This window comes from Sinocyclocheilus rhinocerous, unplaced genomic scaffold, assembly GCF_001515625.1.
Source record: "Sinocyclocheilus rhinocerous isolate Xijiao unplaced genomic scaffold, SAMN03320098_v1.1 scaffold617, whole genome shotgun sequence".
NCBI lineage: Eukaryota > Metazoa > Chordata > Actinopteri > Cypriniformes > Cyprinidae > Sinocyclocheilus > Sinocyclocheilus rhinocerous.
In genome coordinates, this window is record NW_015632743.1 from 91,286 (window position 1) to 110,149 (window position 18,864).

An 18,864-nucleotide genomic window follows, 5' to 3' on the forward strand; every position below is an offset into this window, starting at 1 on the left:
ACGTGGCGGCGGCAACAACAATACTACAGCGAGAATATAAGTTACGCCTTCTTTCTTTGCGTGAACGTTTGGGCGGCGTTATGCAAATCTTCCGAGATCGTGAGGTAGATATGTGGGGGCGTGTTAGAACGAGCCGTTTTAGGTAGGTGTGGCTGACTCTTAACTTTTATAAAGAATATCTCTTTGGATTTGAGACTTTAGTCTTTGCAACTTTACAGATCTTCTTTATGCACCAAGAGCTTGTAACACTCCAAAGAGAAAGGAAAAATTGAAATCGCATCATATGACCCCTTTAAGACTGTGACATCTACTGAGGCTCCATCTCAGTAGTTAAAGGCCACTACTTCTGTTATTATAAAGCATTATCAAGAGAAGGGAGATGTGGTGTGTAAATGCATATTCTGTGATTGTTTTACAATACCATGTTTTGGCTACTTTGATGCTTATTGTTCACATTTGAAATATTGATTGAACACTGGAGTAAGGTTACCATCCTGAAGCATTTTAGACACAAAAAATATATAGCAATGATCACACACACACAAAATAATGCAAGCACACACATTTTTGACAAATGTATACTGAAGAAACAGAAAGTCTCCCTTGCAAGTCTTATGATTTTATGTAACTAAACAATCTCTTATAACAGACTCTCATTATTGCACTCCTGGCGTCTGACTAGACATTCCTCAAACCTGGATGGTCATGACAGAGGTTTTAAAGTTTGAATGACCTGTTTTTACTAGGCTTGCCGCGATAGACGGTGCTGACGGTGATACCGGTGTTAAGCCGCAATACTAATACTTACTTTCCTCTCTGTCTTTATTGAGATGAGAACATTTGGCAGCAGATATTCAGGACTGAGGGAGCAGTAGAATGTGATCACTCCAGCCAGAAACAACCAGAATATCATGAGAATATGGAGATACCTGGAAAAAGTGGAAAGATAACATATAAGACACATAACTGCATGCCGGGAAATACATTTGTTAATCACCAATCATAACAGGGATCAAAAAACCTTGATGGGCACTATAAGTGGAATTTAGAGAAAAAAATATATAATGCTGCAGTCAGAATATGTCTTGATTAAATGTGTGTCAAGATACTCACTGGTTGAGGATGATGGTGGAGGAGATCATAAAGGTGAAGATACAGAAAATGACCGGATATTGACGAGCAACATCCTTAAACACATGTAACCGCAGACCTCTCCTCACACACCCCAGAATGGAGTGAGGGTCTGACATTATATCTAAAACAAGAGAAGCAATCAGAAAGTATCACACCACGCTTATTGTTTTGGTACAATATTGGGCTTATATTTGATATTGTGTATCCTGGTACTAAATTACCGTATTCATGTATTTACATGCTAACGTTACAATTCCGAAACAATCATGATACTACCATGGTACCATCTGCTAAACAGAGTAATACCATAGTACTATACCAATATATATTTTATATACGTACACTAACACGTAGAAAAGATCAAATATTATCATATTCACATGGTATTTACATGATCCTCTAAAGTACCTCAAAGTAAACAGCAGTGGATTGATGATAGTCTGATAATCTTAACCTGCAGATGTGTAAACAGTGTAAATTACACTGAAGTATTTGCTATTAAATGACCGTTTAAGCGCGACGTTATAGTTCTCTCACCTCACAGACGAAGCGCAGGTCTGATATAAACTCAAAAAACATGTCAACACATCCTGACACGAATGTTTTGATCGTTCAGCTGATCGTTTCACATGATCTGATTAGTTACTGATCATTACGCGAGCTGCACTTCCGGGTTTAACGTGAAGGCTGCCGTCGTTTTCAAAATAAAAGTCCGGCCTCTGACTGAACAAATAGCGATTCTCTCATGGGATCAAGATATTAATTCACTAACATAATCATAACGTAATGTATGTGTAATTGATCATTCATTCATAATAGCTGTGGTTGCCGCGGTTTATCATCTGCTCGCAGGCTGAGGCTCGAGCCAAAAAAAACATCTACACTCATGAGGCACTTAGTCGCATTCCCACAGACAGTCATGATATCTCTTTACAAATATGAAAAAATAATCACCACTTTTCACTATTTTGGGCTCTGGAAGTGCTTGCTTCAGAAAATGGGATTTGTCCATCTCATTAAATATAAGCTGTTTTTCAGAATTTGCTGTTACCAAAATGTGTTCGAGTATATTAAAACCCTGATATGTGTAATGAAACATGTTATTATAATGTGTAATATATAAACATATTAATGAAATCCTTAAAAATGAGAAAAAATTGAAATACGCCAAAATGGGAACATGGTACAGGGTTGCAGATTTAGCCTAAATTAGCAGGTAGTTTTATACAAAATGTTGGTTTATGTTAAACTTATGCATATATATATTTATTTATATATCATTTATCACTGTAAACAAAGTTAATATAATAACTTGTATATAAAGCTATCATATTAACTTTGGTTACATTGAGGTAGCCATATGAAATAATAGTTTTTCTTACATATTAATTGTTTCTTTCTTTCTCTTTTTCACCAAAGAACATGGGATTTCAGATTTTAAAACTTTAAAAGATTTTGTATACCAGTGATTCTCAATAACCACACAAGGGGGCCTCAGCGAACCTCTAATGGGGCTGCAATTCTATTCAAATCTAACAATAAAAGGACATGTCTTGCTTAATGTCTGTCTAAATTCTGCAGAGATATTATTAGTTAGAAATCTTAACATTTGACATCCAAGATGCATGGACAATGAAAGTGCTTAATGTACTAAATAAGCAACCAGCTTTCTCTCACACTTCACTTGTCACGAACACTAAAAGTAGATCTATGGTCAAAGCAACAACACCATGATATAGACAATATTTGTATGTTTACCGAGTTATTTCTCTGTGGTAAAAAGCTTATTGTAAAACTTCTCAGCTCACTTTTTATACGTAAACATTATTTATGACTTGGACTGTCTCGGGCCTGTCTCAGCACATTAAAACCACGTCAAGTGCTTTTCTTATAATGCCTGTATGGAGTTTAAGGCTTGACAGAAATGCTGTGTTCCACGGTTGTTGATCTGAATATCAAGCTGCGTTTCGCTGTTTACTCATAATGGATTTCTGAAAAAATGAGAGCGTGAAAGTAAGAGAAAAAGTGCTTAATGTAAAAAATATTGTCTTTCACCTTGGGTTATGTTGTCATTCCTCTGCAGATAGTGGCAGTGGATCGTGTTTATGACAAGAGTGAGAGAAATTTGGAATGTTCTAGTACATTAAACATCAAACTACAAGTTTTTCAAATGAAGCGTGTAGCATATCTCCCGGCGTTGTGCACAATCACTGGCCATGGAGCCAACAACACCCTGCTGTTACATGGACACACGCATTTCATCAGATGCATATGCCATGTGTTTACTATTTCACTGAAGATGGATTAAAATGATGGTAATGTTCATCTTAAAATGTTTATTTGTTACATTTCTTTGTTAATGCTGTTACAGTGGGATGTTTCATGTCAGATCCAGATCAAGTCATCAGGGATCAGTTTGTCATGATAACTCTACATTATCCTTTACATAAAAATGGATAAAAGAACTGCATTTTTCACACACAAAAAAACAACAATGCATTGCCTCTGAAGTTAATCATTGCTTTCTGTGTAACTAAGAACTGTGATTATCCACTAGAGGGTACCAGAGACATTATCAATATGTGCAACATGGTCTGGGTCTGACTCCATACTGATTTGACACAATGATTTGCAGTTTTAAATAAAAGTATCCCAATACACAGTTTAGGTCAGAACTGGCTTTATTAAAAAAAAAAAAAAAAATTGTGATACATAAGTGTGCAAGCAGCTTCTGCATTTTAAGACATCACTTCGAGACAGATTTTTTCAAGAACTACTTTGGGACAAAAGCCACTGTGACGTTTTATGATTTCTAAGCTTCAATACTTAAGTAGATACATTTCAGGTAAAGGTAGTTAGAATGCACCTTTTGAACAGTGCAAACAAAAAGCACCACTACACCATTTCACGGTTTAAGGGATATTACTAAACAATCATGATATGTACATTTCAACTGTTTGTTAATTACCTACAAGATTACATACAAATTTTGATGAACAAATATTTATTTTTAGAATTTTGATTTTTCTCTGGGCTTTGTGCATATTGTGAAATTAATTTTACTTTACATCTTTACTTTACACAGAAATGCATCATAAGAATGACAAAATAAAAATGAACAATCAGATTTAAATCCGACAGTTATTTCAAGTCACTGTATTATCTGTGACGATAAACCACAATTACAGGTTTTACAATCTTGTAAAAATGTTTTTTTCCTGACGCTCACAACAATAACACTAAAGCATCATGTAACGGACCAGATATATCTTAGTAAATGAGATTAAATAAAGTTGTTAACCTAACAAATGTCCTCACTTTTCTTGCTTTCATTATTCATGTACTGAGGAGCGACAGAACTTGCTCCTCTTATAATACTTTCATTTTCATAACATTTCTTTCATTGGCAAAACAAGACATCTCAAAAACAGAGAGACTCTTATCTTTGTCGTTTATCACAATGATGCTGGATACACTAAATCACCACAGAGCTTTACACATATTTACATAGATACCAATGTATGTGCATATATATATATATATATATATATATATATATAATTTTATTAAAAAGATCATTAGCCCCTTATTCCCATGTGAGAAGATATCATTGTTCAAAAAACAAAAATTCAAAGTATAAAAATATAGTAAACTTTCATAAAGCACGCACAACATCCACACGTTACAATTAAATATAAGGGCAAACTGTTCAAAAAACAAAAGTTCAAAGTATAAAAATATAGTAACCTTTCATAAAGCACGCACAACATCCACACGTTACAATTAAATATAAGGGCAAACAACAACAACAACAAAGCCCCAACAAATTCATTTACTGGGTGGGAACCTCTTCTGAGAGAAAACAAAAAAAAAATCAAATTTGGCACTTAAGCAATGAAACGTCATAGTGAACACTTAATCAAACCAGTGGTAACTTAAGCAGCTTTGTGTTTTGAACTTTATGCATGGATACTTGCATGTACCTTTCCATGACCGGCAAGTAAACAGACATTCTTTAAAGACGAGGTGCAGCCGAACAACACCCCGCGGTACAATCAAACAGCTTCAGCCGATGTCTCCGCTGAGACGGACATTGTCAATTTGGCTATTTTCACAGTGGTCTTCACACAGCTCTCGGCCGCACGCTTGGCGGTGATGTGCTGGTTCCTCTGACAATCTGACTCCAGGCTGTTGTCCAGCTGCAGGGTCGTGCTGGAGGTGCTCCTGCAGCCCTGGCAGGTGGCAAGGAAGGCCCTCCGGAGGTCTTTACTCCTGAGAGCGTAGATTATTGGGTTAATGGTGGAGTTGAGCAGGCAGAGCATAGTACAGAACGCAAACACTGTCTTAATGTTGTCATCCATCCGCCAGAACAGATCATACACCATGATCGCCAACAGAGGCCCCCAGCAGATCACCAACACCGCCAGGATCAGAACCAGCGTTTTGGCCAAGCGGATGTCCATGCGAACCTGATCCGGCCTGGCGGTCTGGACCTTGGTGCCGTCGGAGGAGTGGACCACCAGGCTCTTCTGAGACGTGCGCCGCAGCATCCTCACCGCGTGGTGGTGGGCCTTCCAGAGGATGTACATGTAAGCGTAGATAATGAAGATGACCAGAACGCTGGTCACGCCGATCCAGAACATCAGGTAGTTCTCGTCGATGAGCGGAAAGATGTCAGAGCAGACCGAGTTGAGCTGCTTGCAGTTCCAGCCCAGCAGCGGCAGCACGGCGATGATAATGGAGATCGCCCACATCATGCAGAAGGCGATCACGGCTTTGGTGCGCGTCACAATGCGCCTGTACGCCAGCGGACGGTGGATAGAAATGTATCGATCGATGGCGGTGAGGAACAGGCTTCCCACAGACGCGGTGAACGAGGCCGTCACACCCCCTAACTTGAACAGAAACACGTTCGGACTGTCTTTGCGGTGAAAGACGTGAAAGTCCAAGAAACTGTAGACGAAGATCACGCTGCCAAGCAGGTCTGCGATGGCCAGGCTACCAATGAAATGGTAAGATGGCCTGCAGCGCAGGGTACGTGACTGCAGTATCACGCACAGGACCACAAGGTTCTCCAATACTGTAAAAGTCCCCAGCGTGAGAGACAACACTGCTATGGCGAGCTGTTGGCTAGGAGTCAGTATCATGAAGCATTCCATGTCCATAAAGTTCTCCCCGCACTGCAGACTGCTCCCTTCATCTCCGAGGCTGAAGTTCCCAAACACGTCAGAGCTGTTCGTGGGGTAAAAGGGCAAACCTTTTACGATGAGTTCCTCATTTGGTCCCACTTTATCTGCGAAAGAGCTTCTGCGGTAGGCTGCGAACGGCTTCGGCAGTGGGTATCCGCTTTTGGCGCTTTTGATGTGGTCATCATAGCCGACGTCGTTAGAACCAATGTACTGCAGTCCAGAAGTGATGGTTCTGAAGGTGGTTTCTGCCACTCCATCCAGAACGGATTTAACATCGGACTTGGAGGCAGGGAACAGCATGGTCACAGATGCTCTGAAGGAAACCTGTTGGATGAAATTGAGAGAATGTATGTTCAAATAAGACTGACCGAGGCATATGGAAGAATACAGAGAATATTGTGCTCTCAGAAGCTCAATCGGTGCTGCACTGGGCACAGAAATAAATGCCCTCTCAGACGAGCCATCATACGGCTCTTGTATTTTGCGCTTGTTGTTTTTCTTGCATGGATGGGCACCTAGGGATTATTACTCTAAGAGACAGGCTTTGAATAATTGATGCCGACAGACTTAAACCTAAAACACCATACATACAGTTATAAAGCAGCGGGCAACTTAGACACAGCCTTATATTGGAGAGAAAAACAGCTTCTTCTTTTTTTCAATCTCATATATAGACTCAACTGAAATAACTATCAATTAAAAGTATAAAATATATATGATTTATAGTTAGAAATTCAAATATATGATAAACTCAGAATATAATAATAACTAATAACATTATAGGATAGTGTGTGCGACTCTGTGTATATTTAACTGTAATGTACACTATCACCCGTGCGCTCGTATCAGTGTGTTTTGAATCATTATTCGGCAAAAGAAGTTCAATTCCGTTTTTATATTTAGTATCGCAACATGTGTGTCAGAGAACTTCACAGCAATTCATTTGGTATTTAATATTTAAGACCACTGCACTGCGAGACGCATTGTAGATGAAAACTGCTAACTTTTCTATTTGTGCTGAAATAAGCGATGCCACAGAGTTCACCTAAAGCGTTCTATAGCGTTATAATGCCGCTGCAATTGAATTTAATAAAAGACGAAATGCATCAGGTTGCTAGAGTTGAGAAATGCCGGTTTTTTTACCTTCACATAGTTGGCGCAGGTGTTCCTCTCTGTGCGAACAGATGAGATGCTCTCCAGCTCCACCGCAGCCCGAGCTCTGAGGGAGAGCTCTCTGAGTTTGCAGAGTTTGCAGGGAATGAGATGCTCTTCTCCTCAGTGCGCATCATATATGACTCATCCCATGTCACATGACCACCCACATACACGAGCATCTTTAATGTCAAAAATGAAAATAACTCAAAAGTGCAATGTATGTGTTGGGAGGTGGTTAGGCTTGGTTGGCATATCTCCTCCTGATTTCACGAATTGTTTTATAAATTGGACAGGCAAAAGTTAGGACATTTTTAGACAGAATTGGAAAATGCAAAATTGCTACATTAAATAACTTTAAACAAAGAACAGATTATACAGCATTTATCCTTGTGAAAAAAAGAGTAGTATATGGAGTCGTACATTGCATTAGCATTACATTACAACAGTATATTGGCAGTATTCCAAAAATACATAAATACACTCTAAAAAATGCTGGGTTGTTTCAACCCAACTTTGGGTCAAATATGGACTAACCCAGCTGTTGGGTTACATTTTTACATAAAATTTTTAACCCAAAAGTTGGGTTAGTCCATATTTGACCCAAAGTTGGGTTGAAACAACCCAGCATTTTTTAGAGTGTACACCACATAATTTAGTGATGCATCGATAGAATATCAAAAGCTTCTTTTTTAAAACCTTGGTCCTAGGCTGATATATAGGCTAGGCCTATCAATATCTATAATCTCACAACATTATAAACTAAAGACAAAGGTACGAGACTGTGTTCTTGGTCTTTCGAGCGAGAGAAAAAACGACAATACATTGAGAATGATATAACAAAATGTAAAAAGTTAGAAAAATATAAAACTGTTGATTATATACATATAGAAACAATATATTTGACTTCTATTTCAATATTATGCACAGGCATTTGAGAGTCTGCTTCATGGGAATGGGCGGGAAATGAAGTTTAACGTCTTCATCCAGTAGTGCTGTGGTGATGAGCACATCACCCAACACCCACCCCATCCTCAGCCCTAAATGTGTTTATTCAGCCTACACACAGATCCAACGCTGGAAACAAGACATGAACAATAACATGAATCTCACTTGTCAAGACTAAGGCACAAAGTGTAATTGTTGTTTGTCACAACATTTTAAGCAAATAAATGAGTCAAAGTTCCAACCCACCAGAGGAAACTTTTGTCCCACCCTGCACTAGTGTTCACAGAGACGGTCAGTCAAAAAAATGTCTAAACTCGATGTATTTTCTTAATTGTGTCAGCAGACATTGGAGGAAGATGTTTTGCTTGTGAACAGAAGGAAGCTGATCACCTGAAACACTGCAGGAGACATGAGAGTATCATCAAGGGAGAACCACAACGATCAGTTCTGCTCCCCTCCTTTAACCACTAAATGACACACATGTATTTGGTGGCTGCAAGGGGTCTAGCTTTAGCAAGAAATGGACAATCCGATAATGCAAGATTCAGGTGTCTTGATTGAGGGCACAGTATACCACAGCATGTGAATTTCACCTTGGTGACTACTGTAAGTCTTTTTTCTGGATATCTGAACGTAAAACTGCAAGGTTTTGGGATCTTGTCAGGGATGCTACTGTGCTGTTGAGTCATTATCTGCCTGAAGAAGTAGAGACCCATCCAATCCAGCTTACTACCTGTTATGGTGTCCTTTGGGTATCGACAGATTAGCCAATACAATGACGTCTTCACAAACAAATCAGGTTGGGCTACCATTATAGAACACAAAATCCTCACCCCCAAGGTATCATCTGACAGTGACCCTATGGAGCACTAGATGCCTACTGAGACAAGGATGCTACAAATGAGCTTAAATGGATAGTTCACCCATAAATTAAAATTCTGTCATTAATTACTCACCCTCATGTCGTTTCAAACCCGTAAGACCTTCGTTCATCTTCAGAACACAAATAAAGATATTTTTGATGGAATCTGAGAGCTGTCTGACTGTCTTACGGGTTTGAAACGACATGAGGGGGAGTAATTATTACAGAATTGTCATTTTTGGGTGAACTAACCCTTGAACAGGCTACTTGAAGCACTGAAATCTCCTAAGTAACTCATGAACCAACCCCTTTTGTCTTAACTAAAGGTTATTTTAAAGGGTTAACAGAACCAGATTCTGCCATTTACAAAGCATGCCTGTAACCTTTCAGAGAATGGGTGTGATTCTAAGAATCAGCTCGAACCCGTTACACCATCATCCACACTGAAAGCTGGGGCGATGACCACATTTTGTGTGACTCTGAAAGGTGCTGGATGAATTCTGCATGGCTCGATTCCCCATCTTGCAGACATCTTTGGCGTTGTGACAAATCAGGTCATCCCTCATAATCAAGTCTCCATTAACCATTAGTTAATAATTATATAAAGTGCACACAAACAACATTATTTTATGTATATAATAACTTACTATATCCCAGCTAACCGGGAACATTCGCACAGCAACTAATTAAAGTTTTTTTTTTAAGGACAAAACATTCTTAATGTTTATGGAACATTCTTATAACTTAATTAATATTTGATATACAGTACATTCTCACAACATTGAGATCCTTATGATATTATCTGTACTTGGTGAATGTTCTAAATGTTGAGAGAAAATGTTCTCGAATTGCCCTTGTAACCTTTAAATAACATTCTAATCATGACAAGAAAACTGGACATTTTAATGTCCTCAGAATATTTAAAATAAGCATATTTTGGGTGAAAATAAAGTTAGTAGAGCGTTGTAAGAAACATTTGTGTAACCTTTAAATGACGTTCTAATCACGACAAGAAAACTGGACATTTTAATGTTTTAGAAACATTTCAAAACAATGTTCCCACAACATTATTATAACCTATATTTGTTACCTAGGATAGTGCATAATAAAACAAATCTGACATTTTACTTTCTTTTACTTCATCAACTGTTAATAATTAATAGACTCCATCACTATCGCTACTGTGATCAAGACATCGCCAATTTAAAAGGCTGTAAGTGCACTTGACTTCATAGCATACTACATAGCTATAGCACTCCTTTCCATCATTTAATCGTTATATTGTGTTTGGTTAAAATAGACTAGAGGTGGTTAGTCAATAAGACCAGGATTTTTCACTGAAATACCACACACGCAAAAGTAGCATGATTTATTGAATGCCACCTAGGACTCTCCAATGTTTACCTGAGTTGGGACCAAAAGAAAGAGGCATAATAAAACCACAGGTATAAATAAAATTAGAAGCTCGCTGGAAAGTTCTGCAACCGTAAACAAAAAATCCTGCCCCCTCACCAACCTGACAAGCACAGCCAGAGACGTCTCAATCCGTGCTACAACAGTGCAGTTATATTCTATGAGTGGGTAACAGCTTTACCAATCAAACGGTGACTCACCAGCTCCCTGCTGTTTGGGCCTCTCTGGACGTGCATCCTGTTTTATGGAGGATCCTACTCACAGTGCTTCGTTCATTTGTTTTTGTGAACACAGAGCTTTACTGAACTGAAAGGTGCAATCTTTTTGAGAGTGTGGAGGGGGATTACTTGTTGCGAGTTATGCTTCAGCATTTCTCTTTATAGAACTTTATCGATTCTAATCATATATTTTGCCGTACAAGCAGATGAAATACCGTTCTGATTCTGAATACCAACACACATGCAACAGATTACCATGATCTGGCTTGCTTTACTGGAACTGTACTGCATTGCTCCATCACCGCGATACAGACACACCTGAATCGATTGGCTCGACTGCTGAAAGTGCATTTGACTAGATGCCACATCTCAGTCTGGTTATAACGCACTTCATCATTTGATCATCAGATTGTGCCTGGATGAAGTGGATTGCAAGTGTTTGGTCAGTAAGACGCAGATTTTTGTGCTGAAACATCACAGTATCCTGGCATAGGAGTGCTTTGAGTTGACTACTGTTGTCTATGCAAAAGAAAAGAAAACCTGCAGCAGGAATCGTCTAAACAGCCGATGATTACCAGAGCTGATACAATATGTGCACAGAGTATGGAGACAACTCTGTGAAGTCCTAGCTTAGCCCATCTGCCTCCCAGAAGACAACATTCTCACCTACTGTGCTGCATATGACTCTTCAAACTATCCTTTTCTCTCTCTCTCTTAATCTAAAATACAATAAACGGCATGACAATAATCATCACGTACTTGCTGTCATGGCAACCAGGCTGTTATTAATGAGATGTTCCTTCATCTTTGTTCCAAATGGCTGGGAATGAGATGGGAACTGTGTTCTTTGATGCAGTGAAACTGGCCGTCTCTATCTCATAATGATTCTGGCGGTGCTTTACAAATCCCTTAATCACACACACAGACATTACAAACTAATATTAACACACCTGTTGAGTTCCCTACGTTACCTCAGTCGTGACTGACGAATTGGGATCTCGCCCGAGAGCCCAATCACCTTCGAGTGTAAACTAAACAAGCCAATGACAGTTGGCGTGCGTGTTTCGCCACGCGCACCCCGCCCCGCAGCGCGGGTATCATTGGCTTGTTTAGTTTACACTCGAAGGTGATTGGGCTCTCGGGCGAGATCCCAATTCGTCAGTCACGACTGACGTAACGTCTCCGTTCCCTCCTTCAGGGAACGAGGGTTACACAAGTAACCGAGACGATATTCACTCTCTCCCTCACCGTGTCGCTCTCTCACACATGCAAATGACTAATGGTTAAGGTTTCTTGATGACTGCTAACTAGTTTTTGATCTCATTTTTAGAGTAGTTTTGACATAACCTGTCTATCACATTGATTTAAATAGGATAATCTTGTACTATATTGATATACAGTAAAAATACAAAGAGAAAGAAAATATATTCCAACAACATGAAATACATTAAACATTACATTATGTCAAGGTTTCCCAAATTGGGCTTCGTGAATTTAAACTTAACAATTAATTAAATTTAAAAAAAAACTAATAATTAACTAAATCATAAAAAATTTAAAATTTAAAATGTATCCACAAATCTGGAAGACTTTCTGAACGTATATAAGTGGTAGACGACTATAGAAAGTAAAATGAAAAAAAAATGAAAAAGAGGAATTAATAAAGAATCAATAAATTATAAAGAATTTATTGATAGTGTGTGAATAATTTGCAATCATGTAATTAAAAAAGTAACTGTGGTCTGATTATGAGTATTTTAAAATGTAATTTAATCAAATTACAAGTACTTAATTTTTGGTATTAATACAGATTACATGTAATCAGTTACTACCCACCCAGACAATCAACCAAACCTGAAACTAATGTAAAATGCAACGCTGTATAACACTGTTCATTAACAACAACAACAAAACAAGTGAATTCAATAAAGCTATACTACTTTAAAATCAACCATGAAACAAGATAGTTTGAAATGTAAATCTGCGTGAGGAGTCCTGCTAAGACATCCAGACAAAATGTCTATTCTCATACTCCATGAAATAAAGTGAATGGAGAAAAGACGAGTGAGAACTTGAGATTGGCACTTTCACACTCAATAGCTGCAGTGTACCCGTCACCCGTTAACTCAAAATCTCACACGCGCTCCTCTGGTGAGACGGGCCAGAAAGCACAGTGAGCAGCGGCCACCTGCTCTGGACTCTCCTCCGCTGAAAAGAGACGATATGGAAAAGCTAATCGAGGACAAAATTATCTTCCTATTTTTACCGTAAGAGTGGATGCAATGTGCTTCCAGTTGTCACCCAGTTATTTTAGCTGTGCAAAAACAGTCATTTATGCGGCTTGATATTATTTTAGTTTATCATAATCATGAACACACTGGTTTGCAATGCAAATAGATTTACACTTTACTGCACTGTGTTATTCTTCTAGTTTTTTGGCGGCTAATGAATTGGAAGTCTTGTATATTCAAAGAAAATATATTAATTCCACAATGCAAAATAAGGCGGATAGAAATATGTTCCGTTTGAAATAATATAATCTCATAGCTGATATTTACTTCAAATGCTAAATCAAAACTATAAGGCTAGAGTCATTCTTTTATTCACTAAATTAAAGGTGCTGTAAGCACTGTTTTGTTTAATTATTTTTCATTTCAAACACAAAATGTCCCTAATACCTGATAGATAGCACTGAAATCGATACCCTGAGAAATCCCGTCTGTGTGTGCAAAAGTGTTGACAGTTCAGCATGGGACGCCTTCATTTTCACCACATCTCGGAGAAAAGGTGCTATTTTACAGCTCATGAGATCCTTTTCTGGAACTCTAGTCCTTGTATTGGGTTAAACATCTGGGTACCGTCATAATGGTCAGTGTCAAATTGACCCTAATTAAGATTCAGTATAAAATCATACTGAAAAAAACAGCAAACCTTTAACATTAATACTTAGACAGACAGAACACATAACACACACAAACAAACACACACACGTCTGGTTTGCTATCCTTGTGGGGACTCTCCATAGGCGTAATGGTTTTTCTACTGTACAGACCGTATATTCTATTGTCCTACACCAACCCTACCCCTAAACCTACCCCTCACAGGAAACTTTCTGCATTTTTAGATTTTCAAAAAACTTAATTCTGTGTGATTTATTAGCTTGTTTACCCGTGGGGACCTCAATTTAGGTCCCCACCGTGACACGAGTCCCCACGAGTCTGTGAGTATTCAGGTTTAAGTCCCCACCAGAATAGAAAAACAGGTGCACACATAACTCACTCACACACACACACACACATGAAAACACATTATTTTTTTAAAAAGGTAACACGTTGGCACTGTCACCTCACAGTAAGAAGGTCGCTGGTTCGAGTCCCAGTAAGCAAGGAAGGTCTTTCTATGAAGAGTTTGCATGTTCTCTTTGTTGCGGTGGGTTTTCTCCTGGTGCTATGACAAGATCATGGGTTTGATTCACAGTGAACTGAACATGCTTAAAAAAAGTACTTACATTCCACAACCCATCAGCATTTTGACACTTTGTAGGCATGTTCATGACACTAAACGAGAAAACAAATGTAAAATTTAAAGAAGAACATGGGTTAACCAGTATTTCCAACAACTAAAACATTAAAATTGGTCACATTGACCCACAACATCATATAAGGGCTAGAGGAGAAACGTGTTGAGAAGCAAAAGACTTCCACATTTTTCCTACAAGTCAAAGACCATTCGGGATTGAAGTAAAGCATTGGTGGTCATCAGGTGACATCTGACCATATTATACACACACATGATTCTCCACAGTCTCCGTTTATGTCTGCATTGGTATAAAAAAAGATGCTTGAATGAATTCAGTGCTAAAAAACATTTGAGATGCCATCACTTTGATGTACATTATTGGACATTACTGCATCTGTTATAGAAATAAATGAACTGAATGCACTACATCATCCCACATCATTACACACATATCAATGTATCTTCTACCTAGGCAAATTATAACACTAGTCAACTGCGACCGTATATTAATATTTCATGGTGCAAAGCTTCACAGCTGCCCTCATTTTTCCATGTGGACTTTTTCTCACCTTTCACAGCAGCAAGAATGTGTTTGTCCTTCAGCACAGTTTTGAAAACACGGGTTATTAAAGTTCACAGTGACCACAGTGCATCTGTTTCTTGAGTCACTGCGCTTGTTTTTCATTCTGGAGAATATCATCTCCATGTAGCCTGGGATCATGCTGTGTGTTGAATGATCTGCTGCTAGAAGCACTTTCATCCATTCAGGCAGTAGATGCCCTCCTTTCATCCCACGCCACATCCGTGTAACGCTGGACCAGTCAGTGCCAGGGCTCTCGCACAACTCACAGAAACTGTCTCACTGTCACATCGCTAGTTTTATCCAAAACGGATCCAAGAGACATAAATACTGAAGTGTCCTCAGCTGTTTATTTGAAAGCTGCAAAATATGCAAAAACATCAAAGACAGCTCAAACCAGCCCGTTTTAGGTTTTGATGAGCCTCCAAAAACCTAGAAGAATCTGATCGACTTACAATGTAATGAAGTATTAGCATTATTTACACTATTGTTCAAAAGTTTAGGGTCCGTAAGATTTTTAAACGTTGTTGAAAGAGTTCTCTTCTGCTTACCAAGACTCTGTTTATTTGATTAAAAAATACAGTAAAAACAGTAATATTGTAAAATATTATTACAATTTAAAATAACAGTTTTCCATGTGAATATATTGTAAAATATAATTTATTGCTGTGATCAAAGCATCATTACTCCAGTCTTCAGTGTCACATGATCTTCAGAAATCATTCTAATATGCTGATTTGCTGCTTGAGAGACATTTCTGATTGTTGAAAACGGCTTAATATCTCTGTGGAAACTCATACATGGTTCTCTGGATTTTTTTTATGAATAGTTTAAAATGTCAGCATTTATCTTTTGTAACATAAAACATATCAATGTCTTTAATCAAATGTCAACGTTGATCAATTTAAATAATCATTGCTGAATAAAAGCATTAATTTCTTAAAAAACTTGGACTGACCCCAAACTTTGAATGGTTGTGTATTTGTGTATTTTGCTTGCATGTCAGAAATATGAAGATTTTTGTAAATGTTAAATGAGAAAGACGCTTTTTGCAGGCAGATGGTGTAATTCTGACGTCTACCAACAGGTGCTAGCTGGACTGCGCTAACTAGCCAAACGACTTGACATATTCAACCATAAAGTAAAGAGTTTCCACACTGGGTTGGCTAACATGTCTTTGGAGGAGTTGCTGGAGGTTAGCAAAATGGCTGAAAACACTCACAGTAGCCTACCCTTAAATATACACAATAAATGCAAATGTGTGTTATACATATGACACATTAAACAATAGCATACCTAAAGAGAGTTTAGTGACATTGAAATAAAGTGTGATCATTTGGAGAGTGTATGGACACACACACACACACACACACACACACGCGCACACACACGCACACACACACAAACACACGCACACGCGCACACACACACACGCACACGAGCACACACACACGCACACATACAAACACACACGCACACACACACACACACACATGCACACGCACACACATGTCTGGTTTGCTATCCTTGTGGGGACTCTCCATAGGCGTAATGGTTTTTCTACTGTACAGACCGTATTTTCTATCGCCCTACACCAACCCTACCCCTAAACCTACCCCTCACAGGAAACTTTGTGCATTTTTATATTTTCAAAAAACTTCATTCTGTGTGATTTATTAGCTTGTTTACCCACACACACACACACGCAGGCACGCACACACACTCCACAAGCACAGAGAACATATGAGCCACAAATGTGTTTAAAGATTTGCAGTTTCATAACTCTTTAAGGACATCACAAAGATTTGACTCGACACTGACAACATGAAATAAGAGGCTGAACCATCACTAACATCAGCGTGTGTCCTTGTCTATAAAAGCTGTCAGGACAGAAACGACTGACCTTCAGCTCTGCAGACATGTTCCTGATGTTTTTTCTTTTATCGGAGAGCTCAAGACAGCTGCTTTCCAGCCGTTCTCATCTACTCTCATCTTCTTTTTTTGCTGCATAAAATATGAAAGCAGAATTGGATCACTAATCTCTTTGAATAATTATTTGACTGTGAAAAAAGGATTTTTCCCCCACAAATGTGTAATAATGCAAAATGCTTCTTTTGTTTCTTTTTTAATTTCACATGACAAAAATAGACGATAACTGAGTTTTAGAAAAAGAAAGGTCATGTGGCTTTAGAAAAAGACTGGGGTGTGTAAGTAACGAGTGAATTTTAATTTTAAGTTCCCTGATTCTGTTTGGAAGAGGACTTAAAATCATAACCTTGGATTTAGACGTATCCGCGTCTTACCTGAGCCCTATATGTGGCAATCACTGTCTGTGTATATGGTCTGAGCCCATGCACTTTTAACATACTATATCATTGAAGAGCAAATGAGTTTGGCAGTAGGCCAGTATTATTTCATATTTTTCAACACTTGCATTACATTTAAATTATTCCCACTCATACTTCTGAAAACAAAAAAATGCAATAAGATAAACGTCACACTGCAATCTCCTCTTTGAGATGCTTGCCTGCGAGCACAGGTTCACCTTCTTCTAGTTCTGCTACCGTGTGAAGTCACCGACTGCAGAGATTTGTTTTTCAGCTGTTGTGCTGGTGTGGGAGTTTGCTGAAAGTCTTTGAAAGCTGCATCCTGAACATTTATTTGCACTCACACTGAATGAAATAAGCACACACGCCCACATGATTTTGGCATTTCTTCCTCAATAGAAATAGGTCTTAAAATCCAAAATTTTGTTTAATCCCTTGTTGAACCACTTTGTTAGTAGCTTTTTTGTATTCCACAATTGTTTTGTGAAATATAATTAGAATTCATTGATGCCTTCTGAATAAGTTTTAATTTGAGGTTTTAATGAGAATAAAAGTTTTGCATCATCACTAACGCAATCTGAAAGTAGCATCTTCTTTCACATTTGGATGAAGTTTTTAATTTTTCAAAGCCAAGATTTGTCATACGACTAAAGGTCAAGTTTAACCAGAAGGGCTTCTCTCCAAATCATCAGTGAGAAGGAGAAATAGAGTATGTGTTTTCCATACATAATAAAACATGGACATAATTTGGCATTTTTATCCTATTGTCCATTATATTTATTAGCTTGGTCAGTGTCGTTGTGGGTTTTGGTTCTTTTGCTGTTGTAGGCTGTAATGACCTTTGAAATCATTTGGCGAAGTGATATGGACATGTCATGTGGTCAAGACCTGGAACTACTTTAGTCGTGCGTTTCCCTGAAAATAACTGCACACCTTAGAATGTTCGTCAGCCAATCAGACCGGCAGAGCTGCTGAACATTTTGGGAATAAAAAAAAAACAAGACAAACTGCGTCCATTCTGCTCCGGCGGCACTGCGCTACTGCGGGATGGTGAGGTTCGCTCTCTTTGGTGGAGGCGGTGGCATGAGCTCAGAGTCGGCTGGGTTTTTGCGGGACTGCGCCTGGGCGCACCGGTCCAAAAACTCAAAGAGAATTTCCTTTGTGACAGGATGCTGGATACTGTTGCACACAGCTGTCAGGACGACACAAGACAAAGTGAGGACAACAAATAGATGCTGGGTTTTCAACAGAGTTCGGCTGCAAGCTCAGAAAGTCCTAAAGGGGTCATATGATGCGTTTTAAAGTTTTCCTTTCTCTTTGGAGTGTTACAAGCTGTTCGTGCATAGATAAGATCCTTAAAATTGCAAAGACTAAAGTCTCAAACCTAAAGAGATATTCTTTAAAGAAGTTAAGACTCGTCCACGCCCTCCTAAAACGCCTCGTTTAAACACGCCCCCACATATCTACGTCACGATGTGGGAGGATTTGCATAACGCCGCCCAAATGTTCACACAAAGAAAGA

At 38.6% G+C, this 18,864-nt stretch overlaps 3 protein-coding genes across 6 annotated transcripts in view; all 3 read right to left on the reverse strand.

The window, feature by feature from the left end:
- Positions 1 to 1,810, reverse strand: part of LOC107742985 (sorting nexin-14) — a 61,597-nt gene extending 59,787 nt beyond the window's left edge. For 3 of the 4 annotated variants that reach the window (XM_016556078.1, XM_016556077.1, XM_016556075.1), the window contains exons 1-4: positions 1,672 to 1,810; positions 1,543 to 1,588; positions 1,114 to 1,255; positions 809 to 929 (exon numbers count right to left, since the gene is read on the reverse strand). In XM_016556078.1, the coding sequence (XP_016411564.1) occupies positions 809 to 929; positions 1,114 to 1,250 (258 nt within the window). In that variant the 5' untranslated portion in view covers positions 1,251 to 1,255; positions 1,543 to 1,588; positions 1,672 to 1,810. The remainder of the gene's footprint in view (positions 1 to 808; positions 930 to 1,113; positions 1,256 to 1,542; positions 1,589 to 1,671) is intronic. The other variant, XM_016556076.1, reaches the window with a different exon arrangement.
- A 3,094-nt stretch (positions 1,811 to 4,904) lies between these two features.
- LOC107742998 (cannabinoid receptor type 1A) lies at positions 4,905 to 7,637 on the reverse strand. The gene is made up of 2 exons (XM_016556095.1): positions 7,467 to 7,637; positions 4,905 to 6,647 (listed from the first exon to the last, which is right to left on the reverse strand). The coding sequence occupies exon 2, from the start codon at positions 6,621 to 6,623 to the stop codon at positions 5,190 to 5,192; it is 1,434 nt and encodes a 477-aa protein (XP_016411581.1). The 5' UTR covers positions 6,624 to 6,647; positions 7,467 to 7,637; the 3' UTR covers positions 4,905 to 5,189.
- Positions 7,638 to 18,306: 10,669 nt separating this feature from the next.
- LOC107742988 (mRNA-capping enzyme) overlaps positions 18,307 to 18,864 on the reverse strand; it is a 119,045-nt gene continuing 118,487 nt past the window's right edge. Inside the window, exon 16 of the mRNA XM_016556081.1 lies at positions 18,307 to 18,534. Within this exon, the coding sequence (XP_016411567.1) occupies positions 18,380 to 18,534 (155 nt within the window). The 3' untranslated portion in view covers positions 18,307 to 18,379. The remainder of the gene's footprint in view (positions 18,535 to 18,864) is intronic.